General features: G+C 43.6%; 1 protein-coding gene across 2 annotated transcripts in view; it reads left to right on the top strand.

Moving 5' to 3' along the window:
- The first annotated feature begins 1569 nt into the window (after positions 1-1569).
- LOC138161963 (zinc finger protein 91-like) overlaps positions 1570-20967 on the top strand; it is a 55002-nt gene continuing 35604 nt past the window's right edge. Inside the window, exon 1 of one of the 2 annotated variants that reach the window (XM_069089079.1) lies at positions 1570-1948. In XM_069089079.1, coding sequence (XP_068945180.1) covers positions 1918-1948 — 31 coding nt within the window. In that variant the 5' untranslated portion in view covers positions 1570-1917. The remainder of the gene's footprint in view (positions 1949-20967) is intronic. The other variant, XM_069089077.1, reaches the window with a different exon arrangement.

The following is a 20967-nucleotide window of genomic DNA, read 5'->3' as shown; positions in this document are numbered from 1 at the left end:
AGAGAGAGAGAGAGAGAGAGAGAGAGAGAGAGAGAGGAAAGTTAGGATGGACAGGACAGGAGCCTGGACACGCTCATGCTTAAGGGTGGTCATGCTTATGAAGAATGATCCTGCCAAGGAGACAGAGGAGTGGTCTCAGAAGCAAGAGGAGAAACAGGGCTAGAGAATTTTGTTGGTTATGTTAAGTTGACTGTCAGAGACTGATTTATTTTTTTAAATTCAATCCATCCCTACATTCCCAGTTATTTATGAGGATAAGATTTAGCAAACTTTTTTTGTGGGGTTCTGAGTGATTCTTATTGCAAAAGCCAGAATGGTGGAGGTCAGGGGTGTCAAACTGGTCACATATTCCTGAGAAAACCACAAATTCATATTATCTAGGCCACATTATATTTTTACTTGTTTTGATAACATTTCCTAATTACATCTTCATCCAGTTTGGGCTGCTCTTGTGGGGCTTGCCCCAGTGATGGGTAGGTAAAAGAAACCTGGACTTCCTACCTCACCCAGGGAAGAAAACAACTCTCAGTGGGCCCATAGGGGCACCTAGGGCTTTGTACTTTGTTCAGGAGATAACCTGGTCAGTGGAAGGTTTTACCTCCAGAAATATTCAACAGAGCCTAACAGACCCCTCCTGGTCGCAGGGCATTGAGAAAGTGGAGAAGGGAGAGGCCATTCTCCAGCACATTTTCCTTCTTCCAGGAGGGAGAAGAGCTGCTCTTTGGGCACAGCTAATGGTTTCTTAGCCATGGCAGAAAGAGGCACAGACTCAGGGCAGCTCAGTGCTGGCTTGATCCTCAGAGGCATTGATCCAATCCTGACCAACAATACTCTCTGCAATGTCTAGCCCACTAACCTTTGGTTGAAGACGTCCAGTTAAGGAGAGCTCCTTCCTCCTGAGGCTGCCCCAGGGCTCAGACACAGCTCTCATCATGAGAATTTTTCCTTGCATGAAGATGAAAACTGCATCTTACTGCTTAAAATACTTTTCCTGTAAAGCCCCATTTTCATGGCTCAGGTGGGCCCCAAGTAAGGCAGCCTGGGAGTGAGAGGAGGAGGGAGTGGGGAGACATCTGTAGATACTCATTCTGGCGGGGGCGGGCCGGAATAGTCTTTCATGCACTGCTTTTTATTAAGTACTTACAGGCCAGGCCATTCTCTTACAGCTGGAATTATAGAAAAAAGAAAAATAAAAAAGATCTCAGCCCCCCAGCCAAGAAACAGAACCCCAAATATAAAGGAGGTGGAGGAGTCAGTCATTTGCATAGGGCTCTCCTCATTGGTGGAGAAGGATGACGGCGCACGGTGCCCCTGCCGGCCACTTAGGGCTGATGGTGCGGTTCCCCAGCTTTACATCTGTGGCACCGAGCGAAGGCCTGGGGCGCCGCTCGGGCTGAGCCCTTTGTATTGCATTGGTCCCTGAAATTCAGGAGTACCTGTCTCCCCTCACACACTGGTGACCCTGATTTCTGGACCCGCAGAGCCCTGATGATGTTGGACGCATCGTGTACCCAGCCCGGGCTCGGTCTCCGGGGGTGAAGGCAGTTTTACCTGCAGCCTCGGGCCTCACCGCCCCCCCTCTGTATCCGTCTCCTAGGAGATGACATTTTAATGGAGGCGAAGACAGCATGTAAATATCTAGGCGGAGTTCCTCAGTCCCACCTCCATCCTCGCAAACTGCAAGGGCTGTAAGCCTCCCCATCCAGCCCTGGGCTCCCACCGCAAGCTGCTGGGAACCACCCCTGGGGGAAGGGAGCTTCCCCGTTTCTGGGCGCTTGGGCCGGGAGCAGGCTGTGTGTGGGCGCGAAGTGACAGGCGGCTGCTGACCACAGCTGGCCAGGCCCGAGGGACAGCGACGGCGGCGGCGGCGGCAGCAGCCCAGGAGAAGACGCAAGGTTCTGCAGCCCCAGAAACCTGATGGAGAATCCCGGGAACCTCAGCAGTGAGGGTGAGTCCCTTGTTATTATACCCTGTCCTGGGCTGGCCTCGGTTTCCTCAACTGTAAAAAGAGCACATATATGTGTATGCGTGTATACATAGTATACATACACACATGCATACACACGTATAGATCACCCATATATACACATAAGATATATGTGTGTCTGTATATATGTATAAGATCACCTACCTGTCAGGGTTTTTGTGAAGATCAAATGAGATTGTGTCTGTGTGTGTACACACACATACACACACAGACACACATGTGTATAGATAAATAAAATGTGTGTATATACATACATACATACATGTACATATACATATATATGAAATGTAACCCAGTGAATGGCACATTATAACTCTTTTCTTCCCTTCTTTCTCTGTCCTTGTAGGATTATTTTTTTAATTCTACTTATCTATATTGGGTCTAACAGGTGGCTAGATTGAGGGCTTTCCCAGCACAGGTTTAGCTGATCCAAGGCTCAGACAGCTGGACAATAAACATTTTTTAAAGGACTTACTATGTGCCAATCACTGTGCTTAGCTCTGGGGATACAAAGAAAGAAAGGAAAGTCACCGTGCCTTAGAGGAGCTCACAACCTGAAGGGGGAGGGGGAACCAGCCTGTGAAAACCGGGTACAATCCCGCTGTAGACGGGGTAAATAGACAGATGAACAAAGAGGAGGCGGCAGAATCTAGAGGGTCGGAAAGGCTTTCTTTAGAAGGTGGGGTTTTATCTGGGATGTGTTTGATGCCAGGGAAGTCAGGAGGTGGAGGTGAGGGGGATGGTCAGTGAGAATACAGGGAGTTGGGAATGGAGCCAACGTCACGGAACTGCCGAGTACGTGGGAGCAGGGGGAGTGGTGGGAGATAGAAGACTTCGAAGGAAGGGGGTGGGGTGGGAAAGGTTATGAAGGGCTCTGAATGCCCCACGGAGGGTATTCTATTTGACCCTGGAGGCGATCCTCCCCCGGAGGGAACCACCGGAATTTGTTGAAATGGGGGAGAGGGGAGGGCAGGGATGTCCAGATCAGACTCAGGCCTTAGGAAGATCCCTTTGACAGATGAGTGGAGGATGGATTTGTGGCTATTGCAATAGCCCAGGCCTGAGGCTCAGGGTTCTGTCTACTGTGGGTACTTAATCCTTGTTGGTGGAATTGACTTGAAGGGTTAGAAATGAAGTCTTTCTGGGCACTGACTCCTACCACTGTGTGGCCCAGGGGATCACCTAACCTCTGCCTGTATGACTAGCCTTAGAAACTTCTCCTGGGTCTTCACCTCCCCTGCTGGTCTTTCTTCATCCCACATTCCCCTCCCTCAGGACCCAACACTCTTCCCTGGCTTGTATTAGTAGGTCCTTATGCCCAAAGCCCTCCAGAGAAAGCTCCCTGGACTCTGGTGTTGAGTCTAATCCTGCTTTCAGAGGGAAGATCTTTTCCTTTAGAGCTGTCAGTTTCCACACGGGATTTGTCAGTTTACCCAACTTGTTCCCTTTAAGCACATAAAAAATTCAACAGGTAACTTTCAGAACTGTCCTTATACTTCCTGCTCTAAAAACTGCTCCAATGACCCACTTTTCTTTTCTTCCTTTTTTTTAAAAAAGGAATAATCCAGCCCCTCCCCATCCACTCTATCTAGCTGACTGCCCCCTCTATCTATCATCCTCCCTCCCTCCCCATCTTCCTTCTTTTCCTTTTGCTTCAAATATGTCCGGGTCTCTTCCCTATTCTAAAGTCTCCCAAGGTCCTGTCATCCCTTCATCCCCAATGTCTCCTGTATTCTACTTTCCCCTTTCAGCTAAATTCCTCTCAAAAAACCATCTGTACTCTATACATTTCCTTCTTCTCACTCTTGTATATCCTGAAAGAGAGCTACTATACAGAGTGATCACAAAGAAAGAGGATGAAGAATAGGGCTTATACCCCAAAATTCACAGGTGGCAAAATCCAAGGATAGAAGGGGAAGGGAACAAGCCTGTGAGCCTACTATGTGCCAGGCACTCTGTTAAATGCTTTACAAATATTGTCTCCCTTGGTTCTCAGAATCCCATGAAGTGGGTGATATTGTCTCCATTTTACAGAAGATCAGTCTGGATCTGAACCCAGACCTTCCTGACTCCAGGCTAGGCACTCTATCCACTGCGCCCCCTAGCTGCAGAAATCAAACCCGTTGCCTCAAAGGTGTCCAAAGTGTCCAAAGTTTAGACAACACATAGAAATAACTGGAACTCTAATGAAATGAGGTAAATTTGATGGCATAGTTTTTACAGAGACTTGATGGCATAGGAGAATTGTGGAGGTGGGGATGTACCTAATAGGGCTGTCACTCACCAATCTGCACTCTTGAGGTTGGGGTCAGATAATAGAAGTAATAAGGAAATTAAGAGCAAAGAAAGCATCTGTTTACTCCTGCCAGCTGGAGCAGGTCACAAGAGAGAGGGCAAGTCATACTGTGACCTACCTATTGTACTCAAATTTTTACATATCCATGCATATGTATATCCATACACACACACACTCTTCTATATAAATTTTTAGAGTAGCTTTCATAAGCTAAATATTATAATAATATCATGTGAAATAAAGAAAAGAAAGTTGACTTTTCATAAAACATAGGTGGGTTTATACCAAAATACTAATATAGGTGTTGGAGAAAAATCTCTTCTTCTCTACAAGAGATAGATAAGGGAATTATTGTCAGAATACAGTTGGTCTCTCTAAGTCAAAGAAATCTCCCATTGGGCCAGACATGAAGGAGAGCTTTCTGAAGGCTCTGGAATTCTCCACCTTCAGCAGCTGAGTCTCTTGGTACCAGTGAGAGACAAGACTGAGACACTGAAGGATTCAGCTGGCTGCTGGAGCTGAGTCCTTCATGCCACTTAAAATAAAATGGTTGAAGTTGGTGTGCTTTGAAATAGGGCTGTTCCTAAAGAGGGGAGGGAATGAATAGTCTACGTGTTACACAAACATCAAGAAAATTCATGGTGCAAAAACAGGGGGTTCTGGTAAAGTATGTTAAGGCAAGGCTTTGAGGGGGTTCACTGGAAGTGCCAATCTCAAGAGACTTGGCGAAGTCACTTTGGGGGGTTCACTGGGGGAGGAGGCATAATTTTGTCTACTTCTACAATGGGATGAACTCCAGGACTGAATCATTGCTTGGCATGGGTCTGGGTCTGTTTTATTCAAAAGCAACAGGGTAGAAATATGGTACATGGGGTAACACTGGGGATGCTTTTAGGATGAAAACCATGTTCTACTTTGCTCTTTAACTTTCTGGCCATCTCCTCCATAGCTTCCCCACCCCCCTTGTCTTCTTCTTACTTCCTCTATCCTAATTTGGAACAAGAACCAAATCAGTTCTGCTATTCACCCACCATCCCTCTAAATGTTTGGGCCAAAATGCTCCTCCTTGGCCATCCCTCCTCCTTATGTGTTGGCTCTCCCGGTAGAATGTAAGCCTTCTGAGGGCAAGGGCCATTTTTGCTTTTACATTTGTATCCCTAGCAGGGTCCTTGGCACCCAGTAAATATTTAATGGAGAAGGAAATGTCAAACCCCTCCATCATCTCTGGCAAGAAAACCCCAAATGGGTCACAGGGAGTCGGACATGACTGAAATGACTGAATAACAACAAACAAACAAAGGAACGCTGTTTAGTAGATGCTTTTTCATTCTTTCATTTATTGGTATAGTCACATAATGGAATAGATAGAGAGCTGACCTGGTTGCTGAGCCCCACCTTTCACAAATATTTTTTGTGGGACTCTGGATACATCACTTCCTTAGGTTCATTGCTCATTCAGGGGTCCCCTTTCTGGCCATCGTTTCACTGTGCTGCCTATGATCCAGTCATTATTCTCACCACACACACACACACACACACACACACACACATGCACACACACACCTTAGACTCTGCCCCAGGGAGGTACTACAGCTTTACAAGGGGTCAGAGATGAGGGCCACTGGTGAGGTGAAGAACCACCCTGGGAGACGGCCAGAGCTTGGGTTCTTCCCTTGGGGTTCTGTAGTGGCCATCCTCTCCTGTGGGGGGTCTGGGCTCCATCAGGTGCCTGCCAGGACTAGGACCGTCCGGTTCAGGATCACTGGGGAAAGGGACCACCCATCAGAGGAGTTTCTGGAAGCCTCTTTAAGGTTATCCTTGTACTTTACAACTTCGATCTGCAAGCAGCCATTTCTCCCCTGGGGGGCCCAAGTTCCACACATTCCCTGTTTCCCCCACCACTGAAACTCTGAGAGGGACCATTCAGGGTGAGTGGAAGTTTTCTCCATTTTTATACGTTCCAAATTGACGAAGCACTTGCTGTAACGGAGGTACTCAGCCCTCAGTTTCAGAAAGGAATCCTCTCCACCCCTGGGAAGGATCAAACACTTGTCAGATATAGTGGGGTGTTCACGAAAGGAATTCTGCTTAGCCATAGCAGGGAAGGGTGTTCCATAACGATATTCAAGGAGGACTCTTCACTGATTCTGTTGAGATCCCTGCTCTTGTCTTACCTTAAGTGTTCCCCAGTTCTAGCCTTGGGAAGAAGCTGGAGCTCCTTTGTATTTAATCCTGAGCTTCCTGAACCAATCAGGTCCCTAGGATAGCTAGCTTCAATACGTTTTAAGAGAAAGACCTAGCTCTGTTTACGTCAGTTTCCTGATCTGTAAAATGAGCTGGAGAAGGAAATAGCAAACCACTCTGATATCTTTGCCAAGAAAACCCCAAATGGAGAGTCAGACATGACTGAAAAGTGACTGAACACCACACTCAAATTAAGAGGGTTCAGGAAAGTCTTCTGGTAGAAGGAGGGATTTTAGCTGGGACTTGAAGCCTGGGAAGCCAGGAGGAGGAGAGGAGGGGCTAAGGCATTTCAGGCATGAGGAACCATCAGAGAAACATCCAGGGTCCAGAGATGGAATATTTTGTTGGAAAAAAAGGAGGCCGGTGTATGGAGATAGATTGTATGGAAAGGAATAAGGTATAAGGAGACTGGAAAGATAAGAGGTGGCTAGGTTATAAAGGGTTTTGGATGCCAAACAGATGATTTTATATTTAACCTTAGAGGTGACAAGGTGCCACTGGAGTTTATCGAGTAGGGAGCTAGCATGATCAGATCTGTACTTTAGGAATTACTTTGACAGCTGCATGGGGTGGGGAGAGACTTGAGGCAGGCAGACCACCCAGCAGCAACGGCAGTATGCATGGTGATGAGGGACTGCACCAGGGGAGCAGCAGCATCAGAGTAGAGAAGGAGGTATGTGAGAGATATTCGCAAAGGTAGAATCAATGGGCCTTGGCACCATATTGGATTTGAGGAGTGAGAGTGAGGAGTTCAGGATGCCTCCTGGGGTGGACCTGAGGGGCTGGGAGGAAGGTGGTGCCATCTGTAGCAATAGGGAAGAGGAGGGGATTTAGGGGGAAAGATAATAAGTTCTGTTTTGGACATACTGAATAACCATCCTCCATTCTCCCCCAGGGTGGTTGGCAGCAGTGTCAGAAGAGATAAGGGGGCTTCTGCCAGAGTTGTTACAAAGGCATAATTGAAAGGCAGATTGGATGGGGGGGTGAGAAAGAGTGAGGAGTCAGGGATTAGTTCTAGGGTGATGGTACCCTCAATAGTTACAGAAAAATGAGAAAGAGAGAAGGGTTTGAGGCAGGCGGGTGGGGAGGAGAGGGAGATGAGTTTGGATTTGGACATGTGAATTCAGGATGTCCAAGGGGCACATAGTTTGAGATGGTAAGAGTCAGATAGAGATGTAAAACTAATGGTCAGGAGAGAAGTTAGGCTTCCATAAGTAGGTCTGAGAAGCAGAGATGATAAATGAATCCATTTAAAATCATGAGATCATCAAGTGAAGTAACATGGAGGGAGAAGAGATGAGCACCCAGGACAGACTGAGGGACACCTACAGTTAGAGGTGTGACTTTTAGGAGGATCCAGCAGAGACACTGAGGAGTGTTCACATAGGTAGGAGGAGAACCAGGGGAAAGGGGTATCCTGAACACTGAGAGAAAAGAGTGATTGACAGTGTCAAAAGGCTGCATGGAGGTCAAGAAGGACAAGGACCGAAGAAAGGACATTCAACTTGGCAAGCAAGAGATGATTGGTCATTTTGGAGAGAGCGACTTTGGTGGAATGATGAGGACAGAAGCCAGTCTGCAAGGAGTCAAAAAAAAATGAGGAGAAGAAGCAGAGTTACAGACTGTAGATGGCCTTCTCAAGGAGTTTAGTCACCAAAAGGAGGAAAGATATGGGATAATAGCTAGAGGGGATGGATGCATCAAGTGAAAGATTTGGGGGGATGGAGGAGACATGGGCATGTTTGTGGGCAGTAGGGAAGCAACCAATGAAAATGAGGAGATTGAAGATTAGTGAGGATGGGGGTGATAATGGAGGAAATCTGCTGGAGAGGATAGGATGGAATGGGATCATTTATGCATGTAGAGGGGTTAGCCTTGGTACAAAGGGCCCTCTCTTCATGAGAGAATGAGTGAAGGAGGAGATAGTGGCAAAAGGCATATGGGTGATGGGATGACAAAGAGGGGAGAAGAGATGTTCTCAGCAGATGGTCTCAATTTTTTTTCAGTAAAATATGAAGCAAGATTCTCAGTGGGAGGGAGAGCCATGGGAGGTCTGAGGAGGGATGAAAATATTTGGAAGAGCAGTTGTTTAGGGAATGGGATAACGAGGCAATTTTTGTTATTGTTCAGTCATTTCAGTCCTGTCTGACTCTTTGTAATCCCACTTGGGGTTTTCTTGGCAAAGATACTGGAGTGACTTGCCCTTTCTCTTTCCAGCTCACTTAACAGATGAGGAAATTAAGGAAAACAGGATTAAGTGACTTGCCCTTGGAGTGTCTGAGACCAGATTTGAACCAAGAGTTTCTCCCCTTATAATCTCATACCCTTCTGATAACATCCCCAACTGCCTTCTCCTTCACCCTATTCTCTAATGGAGAAGTCACCTTTCCCTCTGAAGGATCAACCCTGACACATGCAGCATCCTTAGTCACTACCTTTCCTGTTGATCTCATCATATTAACCTTACTATTTTATTCTCTCAGTAATCTTCAATGTCTCCTTGATTCTTATAGACAAGCTCAGGTCTCCCTCCATCTTTTAAAAACCCTCAGTTGGTCTTCCTGCCAAGTTCGCCCCTATCTGATCCATCTCCTCCCCTTTTCAGTGAAGCTCCTCCAATTGTCCATCTGTACTCAGTGTACCCTTCTCCTCTCCTTGTCTTCAGAAGTCTCTGCAGATCTGGCTTCCAATCCTGGCACTCAGCTTCTCTCTCCAACGCTGTTTTAATGGTCCAAGGGAATGACTTCTTCTTGGTTCCGAGTCTTGGTAACATTTGACACTCTTGATCACCACTTGTATGCTCCTGGGACACTTCTCTCCTGGTTCTCTGACCACTCCTCAGTCTCCTTAGGTGAATCTTCTCTGAACTGCTGCCCATTCACATGTGTTTCCCCCAAAGCCTTTCAATCTATACTATTTAAATTGATGATTTTATCCGCTCCTCTGGCTTCAATTACCATCTGTGTGTAGAGGATTCCCAGATTTATATGTCCAGTCTCCTTCCTGATCTTCAATCTCACATCACCAACTGCTTACTGGATGTTTCTATTGGGTGTTGTGTAAACGTCTCAAATTTAACATGTACAAAATGGAACCCAGCATCTTCCCCTGCCAAACTTGCTCCTCTTCCCAACTTTCCTATTAATATCCAGGGCACTGCCATCCTCCCAGACAACCCATTTTGTTACCTTGGTCTTATTCTGAACTCCTTACTCTCAATCTTATTTTTCCAATGTCCCCAAATCTCGTTATGTTTGCCCTCATAAATCCCTGTTCACTCATAAAACCCAACACTGTACCACTCTCCATGACTTCAAACCTAGTCTGCTTCTACCTGGTCTCCCTGACTCATTCTCCCCCAACTCCGGTCCATCCTCCATTCAGCTGTCAAATCGATCTTCCAAAGTCACAGATCTGATCCTGTCACCACCCCTTTGGGGCAAATTCCAATGGCTCCTTCTTGCCTCTACAGTCAAATAGAAAATCATCTCCTTGTCACTTAGCAGCCTTTGCAAGCAGGCTCTGTCCTGTTTTTTCTTCTTATGCTTCTTCCTATTAAAGAAAAAAATATTAACATCAACACTGTATTCTATCTTAGGTTCAGAAGGTAGCTAGGTGGCACAGTGGATAGAGCCCTGGACCTAGAATCGGAAAGATCTGGGTTCAAATCCAACCTCAGACACTTACCACTGTGTGACCCCGGGCCAGTCACTTAAATTCTATAGTTTTCTTAACTATAAAATAGAGATAATAGTAATATTTACAGGGTTGTTGTGAGGATCAAATAGATAATTGTAAAAAGCACTTCATACAGTGCCTGGCACATAGTAGGGACTTACTATGTGTTTGTTCCCCTATTCCTTTATTTATCATGAATCTCTATCCAAGCCATTTCTGGCATCCAGCATGACCCTTTCTCTGTCTCAATATTTCAGGTAACATTTGTAGAAATCTTGAACAAGAAAACGATTTCTTAAAATATAGTCTGGGTCAATATCCAAGAATGGTTAATTAACCAAGTTGCTTATACACCCCCCTCCCCAAAATTAACAAAAGGAGATTCTTCCTTGCCTTAGTTCTTAATCCTTTCTTAGTGGAAAATGATAGGTCTCAGGCTTCATTAGGGTAACAAGGATGTGAACAGTAAAAAACTTAAATTTGGCCATCACCTTTGATTTAATCACACAATGAAAGGTCTCTCCCAACACCACCACCACTACCTTTTGTCCTGATGCAACTTTCCAAGGGGGGTTTTCCAAGGATTTTAGAAAGGGTTTTAGAGAAAAAATATTTCTTTTTTTTGGAGGGGGTAAGGTAGGGCAGTTAGAGTTAAGTGACTTGCCCAAGGTCACATGGCTAGTTTTTGTGTTAAGTGTCTGAGGCCTGATTTGAACTCAGGTCCTCTTGACTCCAGGGCCAGTACTCTATTCACTGTTCCACCTAGCTGCCCCGAGAAAAAATATTTCTTAATAGCTTCTGTTTTACTGTAAATGAAGTTTTAAATATGCTTCTGCATGTTCCTCCAAGCCCCCTTTGGATGCAGTTTCACCCATGTCTCCAGAATGTTCTTGTGTCTCAGTTAACCTGCCTGCTCACCTTCTTTTAGCTTCCCTGGCTGCTCTCAGGACTCAACTCAAATTCTACCTTCTACAAGAGCTTTTCCATGGGACCTTCCCTCTGAGAACACCTTCTAGCAATTGTGTATATATCTTTTAATGCCCATAGCTATTTACATATGAGAACTCACCATAGTGCATGGAGAACAGGGCCCGGAGGGAGGAAGACTCATCTTCCGGAGTTTAAATCTTGTATCCCATTTATTAGCTGTGTGACCCTGCTCAAGTCACTTCACCTTGTTTGCCTGTTTCCTCATTTATAAAACGAGCCAGAGAAGGAAATGGTAAACCACTCCAGTATCTTTGCCAAGGAAACCCCAAAAAGGGTCCTGAAGAGTTGGATATGACCAAAAAACAACAAAATTTCCATATTGTCTCCCTCATTAGAATGTGAGCTTCTTAGGAGTTTACTTCAATCAGAAAGCATTTATCTTAATAATAAGAGACACTTATACCTACTGTGTGCTGGGTACTCTGCTAGAAATATAAAGAAAGGCTGAAACAGAACCATGAGAAAGCTCCTTGGGGGTAAGGACTGTTTTGGGCTTTCTTTATCTTTTTAGCACAGGACCTGGCCCATAGTAGAGGAGAACATGCCAGCAACAATGTACAAATAAAATATCTACAGGGAAAGGAAAGGGAAGGAACAAGCATTTACATAGTGCCTACTATGTGCTGGCACTGTGCTTGGTGTTTTCTGCAGATATCATCGCATCTTATCCTTGTAATAACCCTGGGAAGTGGGTGCTGTTATTCTTTCCATTTCACAGTTGAGGAAACTGAGTCAGGCAGAGGTTAAGTGCTCTGCTCAGAGTCACACAGCTCGCTTCCTGACTCCAGGTCTAGTGCCACCTAGTTGCCATGGGTAAATTGGGTAATGGAGAATGAGAAGATGAGAAAATGGAGATAATCTGAGGGAAGGCTTCTTGCAGAAGGCAGGATTTGATCTTGGACCCTGGGAAGCCAGGGCAATCAGGCAGCAAAGACAAGCATCAAGCACATTCCAGTTCTGGGCATGAAGAACAGCCAATCTTGTGCGAAGAACATAAGGATCCTTTGCGTTTCTGAAAGTAAGGTGTGAGGAGGCTGGGAAGGTAGGGAATTTAAAAACCAAACAGAATTTCCACTTGACCCTGGCCATTATAGGGAGCCACTGGAGAGTATTTACTACTGAGGGTGACATGGTTGGACTGGTATTTTAGAAAGATCAGTTTGAGTGAATGGACCAGAGTGCAAAGAGAACTGAGTCAGGAAGAGAGGGCAGCCAGCAGGCTAGTGCCACCATACAGGTGGGAATGATAAGGGCTAGGGTGTACCTAGCAAGAAGGGGCACAGAATGAAAAGCTTCATTAATGCCTCTTGACTCACCACCTGCTCCCTCTAAACCATGGTCCACCCAGTGACCCGAGTGTTTTTCCTCAAGTATTGGTCAATTCTTTTTTTTTCCAACTAATTAATTAATTTTTAGTTTTCAACATTCATTTCCACAAGATTTTGAGTTACAGATTTTCTCCCCATCTTTCCCCTACCCCACCCCAAGACAGCAAGCCTACTGAATACCCCTTCCTCCAATCTGCTCTCTCATATCCTCCCCCATGACCCCTCTAAATTTCTAGTAGGGCAAGATGGATTTCTATACCCCAGTGCCTGTATATCTTATTTCCCAGTTACATGTGAAAAAAAAACATTTTTTTAACACTTAATTTTAAAACTTTGATTTCCAGATTTTTTCCATTCTTCCCTCCTCATCCACCCCCACTGGGAAGATAAATAATTCAATATAGGTTGTACATGTGTAGTTACACAAAATGTTTCCAAAGTAGTTATATTGTGAAAAAACTAACTATATTTCCCTCCATCCTATCCCACTCCCCACTTATTCTATTTTCTATTTTGACCCTGTCACTTTTTAAACATGTGCTTCTAACTACCCTCCCCCCCCCAATATGCACTCCCTTCTATCATCCTCCCTCTTATCCCCTTCCCCCTACTTTCCTGTAGGGTAAGATACCAAAATGAGTGTGTATATTATTCTCTCCTTAAGCCAAATTCAATGAGAATAAGGTTGACCCATTCCCTTTCACCTTCCTGCTCTTCCCCTCCATTGTAACAGTTTTCTCTTGCCTCTTTTATATGAGATAATTTGCCCTATTCTATCTCTCCTTTTCTCCTTCTCTCATTATATTCCGCTCTCAACTTTTAATTTTGTTTTTTAGATATCATCCCTTTCTATTCAACTGATCCTGTGCCCTATTCATATATGTACACACATATATATATATACACACACTCACATATGCATTTATACAAACACATGCACCCTCCTATACATACATATGTATGTATACATATATATTCCCTTCAACTATCCTCATACTGAGAAAAATCTAATGAGTTACAATTATTGTTTTTCCATGTAGGATTATAAATAGTTCAACTTTAATAAGTTCCTTATGATTTCTTTTTCCTGTTTACCTTTTCATGCTTCTCTTGCTTCTTGTATTTGAAAGTAAAATTTTCTATTCAGCTCTGTTTTTTCTCATCAAGAATGCTAGAAAGTCCTCTATTCCACTGAATGACCATATTTTCCCCTGAAGCATTATACTCAGTTTTGCTGGGTGGGTGATTCTTGGTTTAAATCCTAGCTCCTTTGACCTCCAGCATATCATATTCCAAGCCCTTCGATAACTTAGTATATAAGCCGCTAGATCTTGTGTTATCCTGATCATGTTTTCACAATACTCACATTGTTTCTTCCTGGAAGCTTGTAATATTTTTTTCTTGACCTGGGAACTCTGGAATTTGGCTATGATATTTCTAGGAGCTTTCTTTTTGGGATTTTTTTCAAGAGGCATTCAGTGAATTCTTTCAATTTCTATTTTGCCTTCTGGTTCTAGAATAGCAGGGCAATTTTCCTTGAGAATTTCTTGAAGGATGATTTCTAGGCTCTTTTTTTGATCATGGCTTTCAGGTAGTCTGATAATTTTTAAATTATCTCTCCTGGATCTATTTTCCAGGTCAGTGGTTTTTCCAATGAGATATTTCACATTGCCTTCTATTTTTTTCATTTGTTTGGATCTGTTTTATAGTATCTTGATTTCTCATAAAGTCACTAGCTTCCATTCACTCTAATGTAATTTTGAAGGAATGATTCTCTTCAGTGAGTTTTTGGAATTCCTTTTCCATTTGGCAGATTTGGCTTTTTAAGGCATTCTTTTCCTCATTGGCTTTTTGGGCCTCTTTTGCCATTTGAGTTAGTCAACTTTTTAAGGTGTTATTTTCTTCGGTATTTTTTGGGTCTCCTTTAGCAGGCTGTTGACTCACTTTTCATGATTTTCTTGCATCATTCTCATTTCTCTATCCAATTTTTCCTCCACTTCTCTTACTTGATTTTCAAAATCCTTCTTGAGCTCCTCCATGGTCTGTAACTAGTTCATATTTTTCTTGAGAGCTTTTGATGCAGGAGTTTTACTTCATTGACTTCTTCTGGTTCCATGTTTTGATCCTTTTTGTCCCCAAAAAAGGATTCTATGGTCTGTTTGTGCTTCCTCTACTTGCTCATGTTGCTAGCCAGTTAGCTGACTTTTGAGCTTTTGCCACAGTAGAGCTCTGCTTCCAGAGTAGAGAGAGCTATGTCCCCAGTTGCTGGAGTTTTTGCAAATGTTGTCGGAGGTCTGAGGAGGGTGCCCTCTCTACAGACCCCAAGCTCTGGCACACTGCCACATACCCCAGGCCCACCACCCAAGGCCATGATCCAGATCCAAGCAGGTCAAAGCAAGAGCAATTACCCTCTGAATGGTTACTTGGTCTCCCTATAATCTGCAGGCCAGAAACTCTGGAGGAAGCTATGTGGCCACCTCTGCCACCTTCCAACCCAGGGGCAGGGGCTAGACTGTGCTTTTCATCACCTGGTTCCAACAGAGTTCCCCACTGACCTTTTACTTTCTCTTTGGTGTTTATGGGTTGAGAAGTCTGGAAAATGCCACAGCTACTGGTGATTCATTCTCCTGAAATCTGCTCTGGCTGGTCTGTGCTGCTGGTCAGGGACACCTGCGCCTGGTTGCAGGTAGTTCACACAGGACTCTGCTCGGCTCCCAGGTCAGTGTGATAGACCCTTTCTGTTAGCTTGCCAGGCTGCCTTCAGTGGGAGATTTGTTTCTCTCCTTCACTTTGTGGGTTTTTCATTCTAAAAAATTTTTAGAGTCATATTTTACAGGTATTGGATGTAGTTGGAGCAGGAGCTGAGTGGAGTTACTGTTTTTACACCACCATCTTGGCCCCAGCCAGTCAAGTATTGGTCAGTTCTTATAACTGTGGTTCATGAAGCTTCATTGACTACCACTTGCTTATAAGATAAGTTATAAATGGGGCAGCTAGGTGGTATACTAGCCATGTGACCTTGGGCAACTCACTTAACCCCAACTGCCCTCCAAAAAGCAAGAAAAAAAGATAAGTTATAAATGCCTCTGTTTGGCAAGTGAAGTCTGTTATAAGTGGACTCTTCGACAGATGGACTAATGTTATTGGCCTTCCTGGGTTCTTTGGGGTCCCTTAGTTCATTTGAAGACTCATAACTCAAGAATAAAAAGATGATAATCTCTCTGGATCAAATGAGATCATATTTACAAAGAGCTTGACATGGAGTAGCCACTTAATAAATGAGCTTGACATGGAGTAGGCATTTAATAAATGCTTTTCCCCTTCCCTTCCCTTCCCTTTCCTGCTTTGCCCTGGTCAGACCTTTTCTGGAGTGTTTGGTTCAAGGTGCCATGGCTCAGGAAGGACATTTACAAATTAGATGGAGTCCAGAATCCAGTACCTGAGTGGTCTGGAAACCCAGACAGATGAGGATTTAGTTGGAGGAATTTGAAATGTTTAGCTGGAGAAAAGAAGTCTGGGGGAGGGGTGGGGAGCATCATGGCTATGTTCACATATTTGAAGGGCCATGGAAGAGAGATAAGCCTTGGTCTCTTTTTCCCCAGTCAGCATAACTAAGAATGATGAGTGAAAGAAGCTAAGAGATCAACCGAGGCTTGGAGTCTGGGAAAACTTGCTAAGAAGGGAAATTGGCAAAAAGCAGAGTGTGCTGCCTCTGGAAGTCCTACTATATTCCTCCTTATTGGATTGACTCATTCAGCCAGAAGCTGTGTGTCCAGTCTTTCAGCTTAGAGAAGGGTTTCCAAACTGTTGGCATCCAGTTTGGTACCCAAGATGGTAACCAAGTTCCCAACTCTCCCAGTGCTTTTGTGTGTGTGTGTGTGTGCTTCTGAGACTCAGAGTATAGGCAGAGAGTGATGAAGGAAGGTTTCTTGAAGGGAGTCCTTGAATGATGAGAAGCTGAGAGAAAGGAGTGGGGTTGAGAGAATGGAGGAAGACACATGGTAGGCACCATAGGTCTTCATGCCAAAGGAAAAACTAGAGATCTAGTCCAATCCTCTCATTTGAATGGAGGGCAGAGGGCCAGAGAGAAAAGAGATTTAGCTAAGGTTACAGAGGAAGAAGCCAAAGATCTCAGCTTCTCAGAAATCCCATCCCAATGTGGGGAGATGAGAAGGCTGAGGAACTCTAAGGAATGAAGGGGTGGGAGGGGTCCTCTATGATGTGGGGAGTCCAGGGAGGTTTGGGGGAAGAGGAATGAATGACAGACAGACTTTATACTCTCTCATCTAAGGGGAAGTGACTAACAGAAGTTCTGTGGTTCTAAGATGTTTCTCTCTCCACTTCCAACACAAACTAACAAAAAAATACCAACCACCACTTCCCCTGCACACACAGAATCTGCCCTGTCTTTCTGGAATTGGCAGACACTGAGATTTCCCACCTCTTCATTCTCTCTAGGAGTCTCTACAGATATATGGGGACTAATTTTATCCCAGAATAGGCTCTCAGCCTCACCCTCCTGGAGCAAGAACTGCTTCATCAACTCCAAGGGTTCAGTGGGGACCTCTGAAAGAATGGGGTAACTCTTGTCTGTTGTCAAGCTCTCATTCTGGTGAAGTCCCCCTACAATCAGCTACCAGTGATCAGCATCCTGGTTCCATTTAACACTTTACTGTTAATCAGCATTTACAAAGGAATGTTTATATTGAAGATGTAGCAAGAACAGAAATACAAAAATCCTACACACACACACACACACACACACACACACACAACCTGGGCCACAAACTCTCCCCTGTGCCAATTCTGCCTCTATGGTCCAGAGGCTCAGACACTGTTTCTTTTTTTTTTTTTTCCGCTTTTTGGAGGGCAGTTGGGGTTAAGCAACTTGCCCAAGGTCACATGACTAGTAAGTATTAAGTGTCAGGCTGGATTTGAACTCAAGTCCTCCTGACTCCAGGACCAGTGCTCTACTCACTGCACCACCTAGCCACCCCACAGACACAGTTTCTATATAACATTGGCCCCACCAAGTTGTGATCCAAATTCAGGCATCCCTGTTGGGTGAGCCCTTATCCAAGCTCCTGCTGGGGCTGAGTCCTGAAGGTTGGTTCTCACTCCTCCAGGACCAAATGGCTGCAAACATCAGCATGGCCTCCACTCCTTGACTTCACTTTCCTGACTTTTCAAAATCTACAAGATTTGTATAAAATATAAATATATAAAAGGAAAAAACAAATGCCCAAACCAAGAACCTCCTAACCGTGGGCCACACATTGTTCTCATATAGGTTGGGGTCATATTCTTTTCTCAGAGGAATGATAACAAGCAGGAAGAAATTAACAGAAGAGAAGGGACCAGTTTGGCTGGATTGGTGCCTTTCCCATTCATTTCCAGTTTGAGCTGCATAGGAATCAGAATGGCCCCTCTTCATAAGGTGCTTAGCAGACCTGGACCAGTTACAGACTACTAACCCAATGCATTTCTGTTACCCATCCACATAACATTCTAGTAGCAGACTCCCCAGCCTCTTCCACATGGAGAGCTGTATTAGCCAATCAAACCATGCCTACCAGCAACACGTGAACTCATTGGCTGGTTCCTCATTATGCTCCTTTAGAGAAAAATCATATTCAGAAATGAGTAAATAGAGGATCGACACTAAGTGAAAACACATTGTTTTGGGGCAGGCATTACCAACATAACCAATCAAGAACCATCTCTTGAAAAAGATGATGTTTGAGCTGATATTTAAAAGAAGTTCCAGGTTCCAAGAAGTTCCAAAGCAGAGAGATCATTCCAGGCAGCCAGGCAGATTGTGCAAAGGTATTGCTGAAATCAAAATATTCACGTTGTACCTTTGTTTTATTTACAAGCGATTCTTGTTAACATTATTTTCTATTACATTTTTTTCCCAAAATTTTATTTTAGACTCAAACGCCAGAACATAGAGAATAAAGAAACAAAAACATATCATAAATTTAAATATTGGAACTTAAATACAAAGTTAGAAGGAAATAAAAGCATGTCATGTGCATAGCAGAACATAAGAGAGGATTGAAAATATGTAACAATAGATTTTCATTTCAAGAAAGCCTATATGGGGGCGGCCAGGTAGCACAGCAAGTAAGAGCACCGGCTCCAGTGTTGAGAGGACCTGGAGATCGAATCCCGGGCTCAGACACTTAGCACCCACCCAGAAACACCTGGCCGTGTAACCTTGAGCAAGTTACTTAACCCCAATTGCTTAAAAAAAAAAAGAAAGCCTATATGGTAAATAATACTCATGTTAAGAATTGTCCATCTTTTCTTTGCTTCCTTGTAAGTTTTCTTTTGTTCTCTGTTGTGCACTTTTTTACTTTGTTCTTTTTTTCCCACCTCCCAATCCCCCCCAGAAGGCCACAATAAAGTTTAGATATGTTTCTCCATAGCTATAGATATATACACACACATATACATATATACATACATGTATAGACATAAATATTCCCAAACCCATTCTACTCCTGATCTGTTTTTTTTACATATATGGATATCTCTTGTTTCATATCCCTCTTGTCTCCTCCACTTTGCTTTTACCCACCACCTTGCCCTCCTCTGACTTCCTTACCCCCCTCCAAGGATCCCTCCCCTATCCTCCCATTCCCATAAATCTAAACACCCTTCTATACCCCTATTTATCTGTTCTCTCACCCTCCCCTCTAAAGATCCCTCCCTTGTCCTCTCTCCCCTCCATCTGCCCCTACCATTTTATTTCTTCTGAATTTAGAAGACTTCTATATTCTTTTGAATATATATGTATTGTTCCCTCTTACACCCATTCCCAATGAAAGTAAGTCACCAGAGCTACCAGCCCTCCTCCCCCATCTAACTCCTATGTATCAGTTCTTCCTTTTGTACCTCATTTGCATAAAAATAATCACTCTTTTTAGCTGCTCCTAAATAGCTTTACTTTTAAAATTCATATCATGCTCAGGTTTTCCCCAATCTTTCTTATGAACTACCCAATTATTAATATGAATCTTAGTCTGTCTCTATGGATCCCTTATAATCAGTCTTTGTTATGTACTTTATATTTATGTTGGTTCTTGTATGTCAAATCATCTACTAAGTTCAGGATTTTTTTTTAAATTCTTGAAAATCTGAGAGTTTATCAAATGTCCATTTCTTTTTCATTCAAGATAGTAGTTAACTTTGCAGGGTATGATATTTTTGGCCCGAGCCCCAGTTCTTTTGCTCTTCAGTGAGCATTTCTGACTTAAAGAGAACTGTCTGAATCCACACAATCCCCACATACCCTTGGGCATCCCTCTAACATAAAAAATTATAAAGAAGATTTATAGGAATCCTGAACGAACCAGATTTCAAGATATTAAAAAAAAAACCAGCCCACTGATTCAGGCTAACATTCTATTCCATCTAACAGAAGCGTTTTCATTCCTTTTCTAAATCCACTCATTCCTCTTTTTGCCCATTCTTTTTAGGGGGTACTGTACAGCTGATCACAGGCGACCTTAAAGGGATCTTCTCCCTCACAGCAGTACTCTCATTCCTTCAACAAATGGGGAGAAAGAGTAAAGAAAGGGAAGGGAAGGGAAGGGGAGAAGCTTCTAATGAATGTTTCCTATGTGCCAAGCAGAGTGCTAAATACGTTACAAATATCTCATTTGATCTAAGGGTACTTTCTCCTATTATATATGGGTCATAGATCTAATCCTTGCAGGATCCATCAAGGGACTCTCACCCCCATTCTTGTTGCTTAGCACCTCAATTACTTCAAGGAGAAAGAACTTGCATCTGTCCTGGAGAGAAGAAAGACATTGTTTCACAGTGGGCAGCAATATACATTCAGGAGTTTCTCTTTCAGATCATTCCAAAGACTTTAGACCAGGAGAGTTTTAAATGCCTTCTCAATACTAGGTGTCCCAAAAGAGTTTTGGAACATTGCATTTCTAGAAGGGAGAGTAGGGGCTTTGTTTACTTCCATTGCAAGGAGGAGGGCAGGAGAGGGAATGATTGGTGAGCAGGAAGGTTACTCTGGCTGTCTGATGGTTTCCCTAAGGAATGTTCATCCCAGTAGTGTTCCGCTTGGAACAATCAGACAGAAGTAAATGATAAATAGTGGCTAATTTTTTTTATTATTTTATATTTATTTATTCATTCATTTATCTATTTATCTATGTTTGTTTCTGTCTATTTACTAATTCATTTATTCATTCATTTATTTGCTTATTTATTTATCTACTTATCTATTTATTTATCTATCCATTTATTTGTTTGTTTATTCATTCATTCATTTGTTTGTTTGTTTATTGCCTGTTGGAGGGCAATTGGAGTTAAGTAACTTGCCCAAGGTTACCCTACTAGTTGTGTGTGTGTGTGGGGGGAGGGGATGTTAAGTGTCTGAGGCCAGAACCAAACTTGGGTCCTCCCAACTCCAGGGC

The sequence above is a fragment of the Petaurus breviceps genome, unplaced genomic scaffold (assembly GCF_028583685.1).
Source record: "Petaurus breviceps papuanus isolate PSGF00001 unplaced genomic scaffold, PetGlider_PUasm1.0 185, whole genome shotgun sequence".
NCBI classification, from domain to species: Eukaryota; Metazoa; Chordata; class Mammalia; order Diprotodontia; family Petauridae; genus Petaurus; species Petaurus breviceps.
This window is presented reverse-complemented; position numbering and strand designations above follow the sequence as displayed.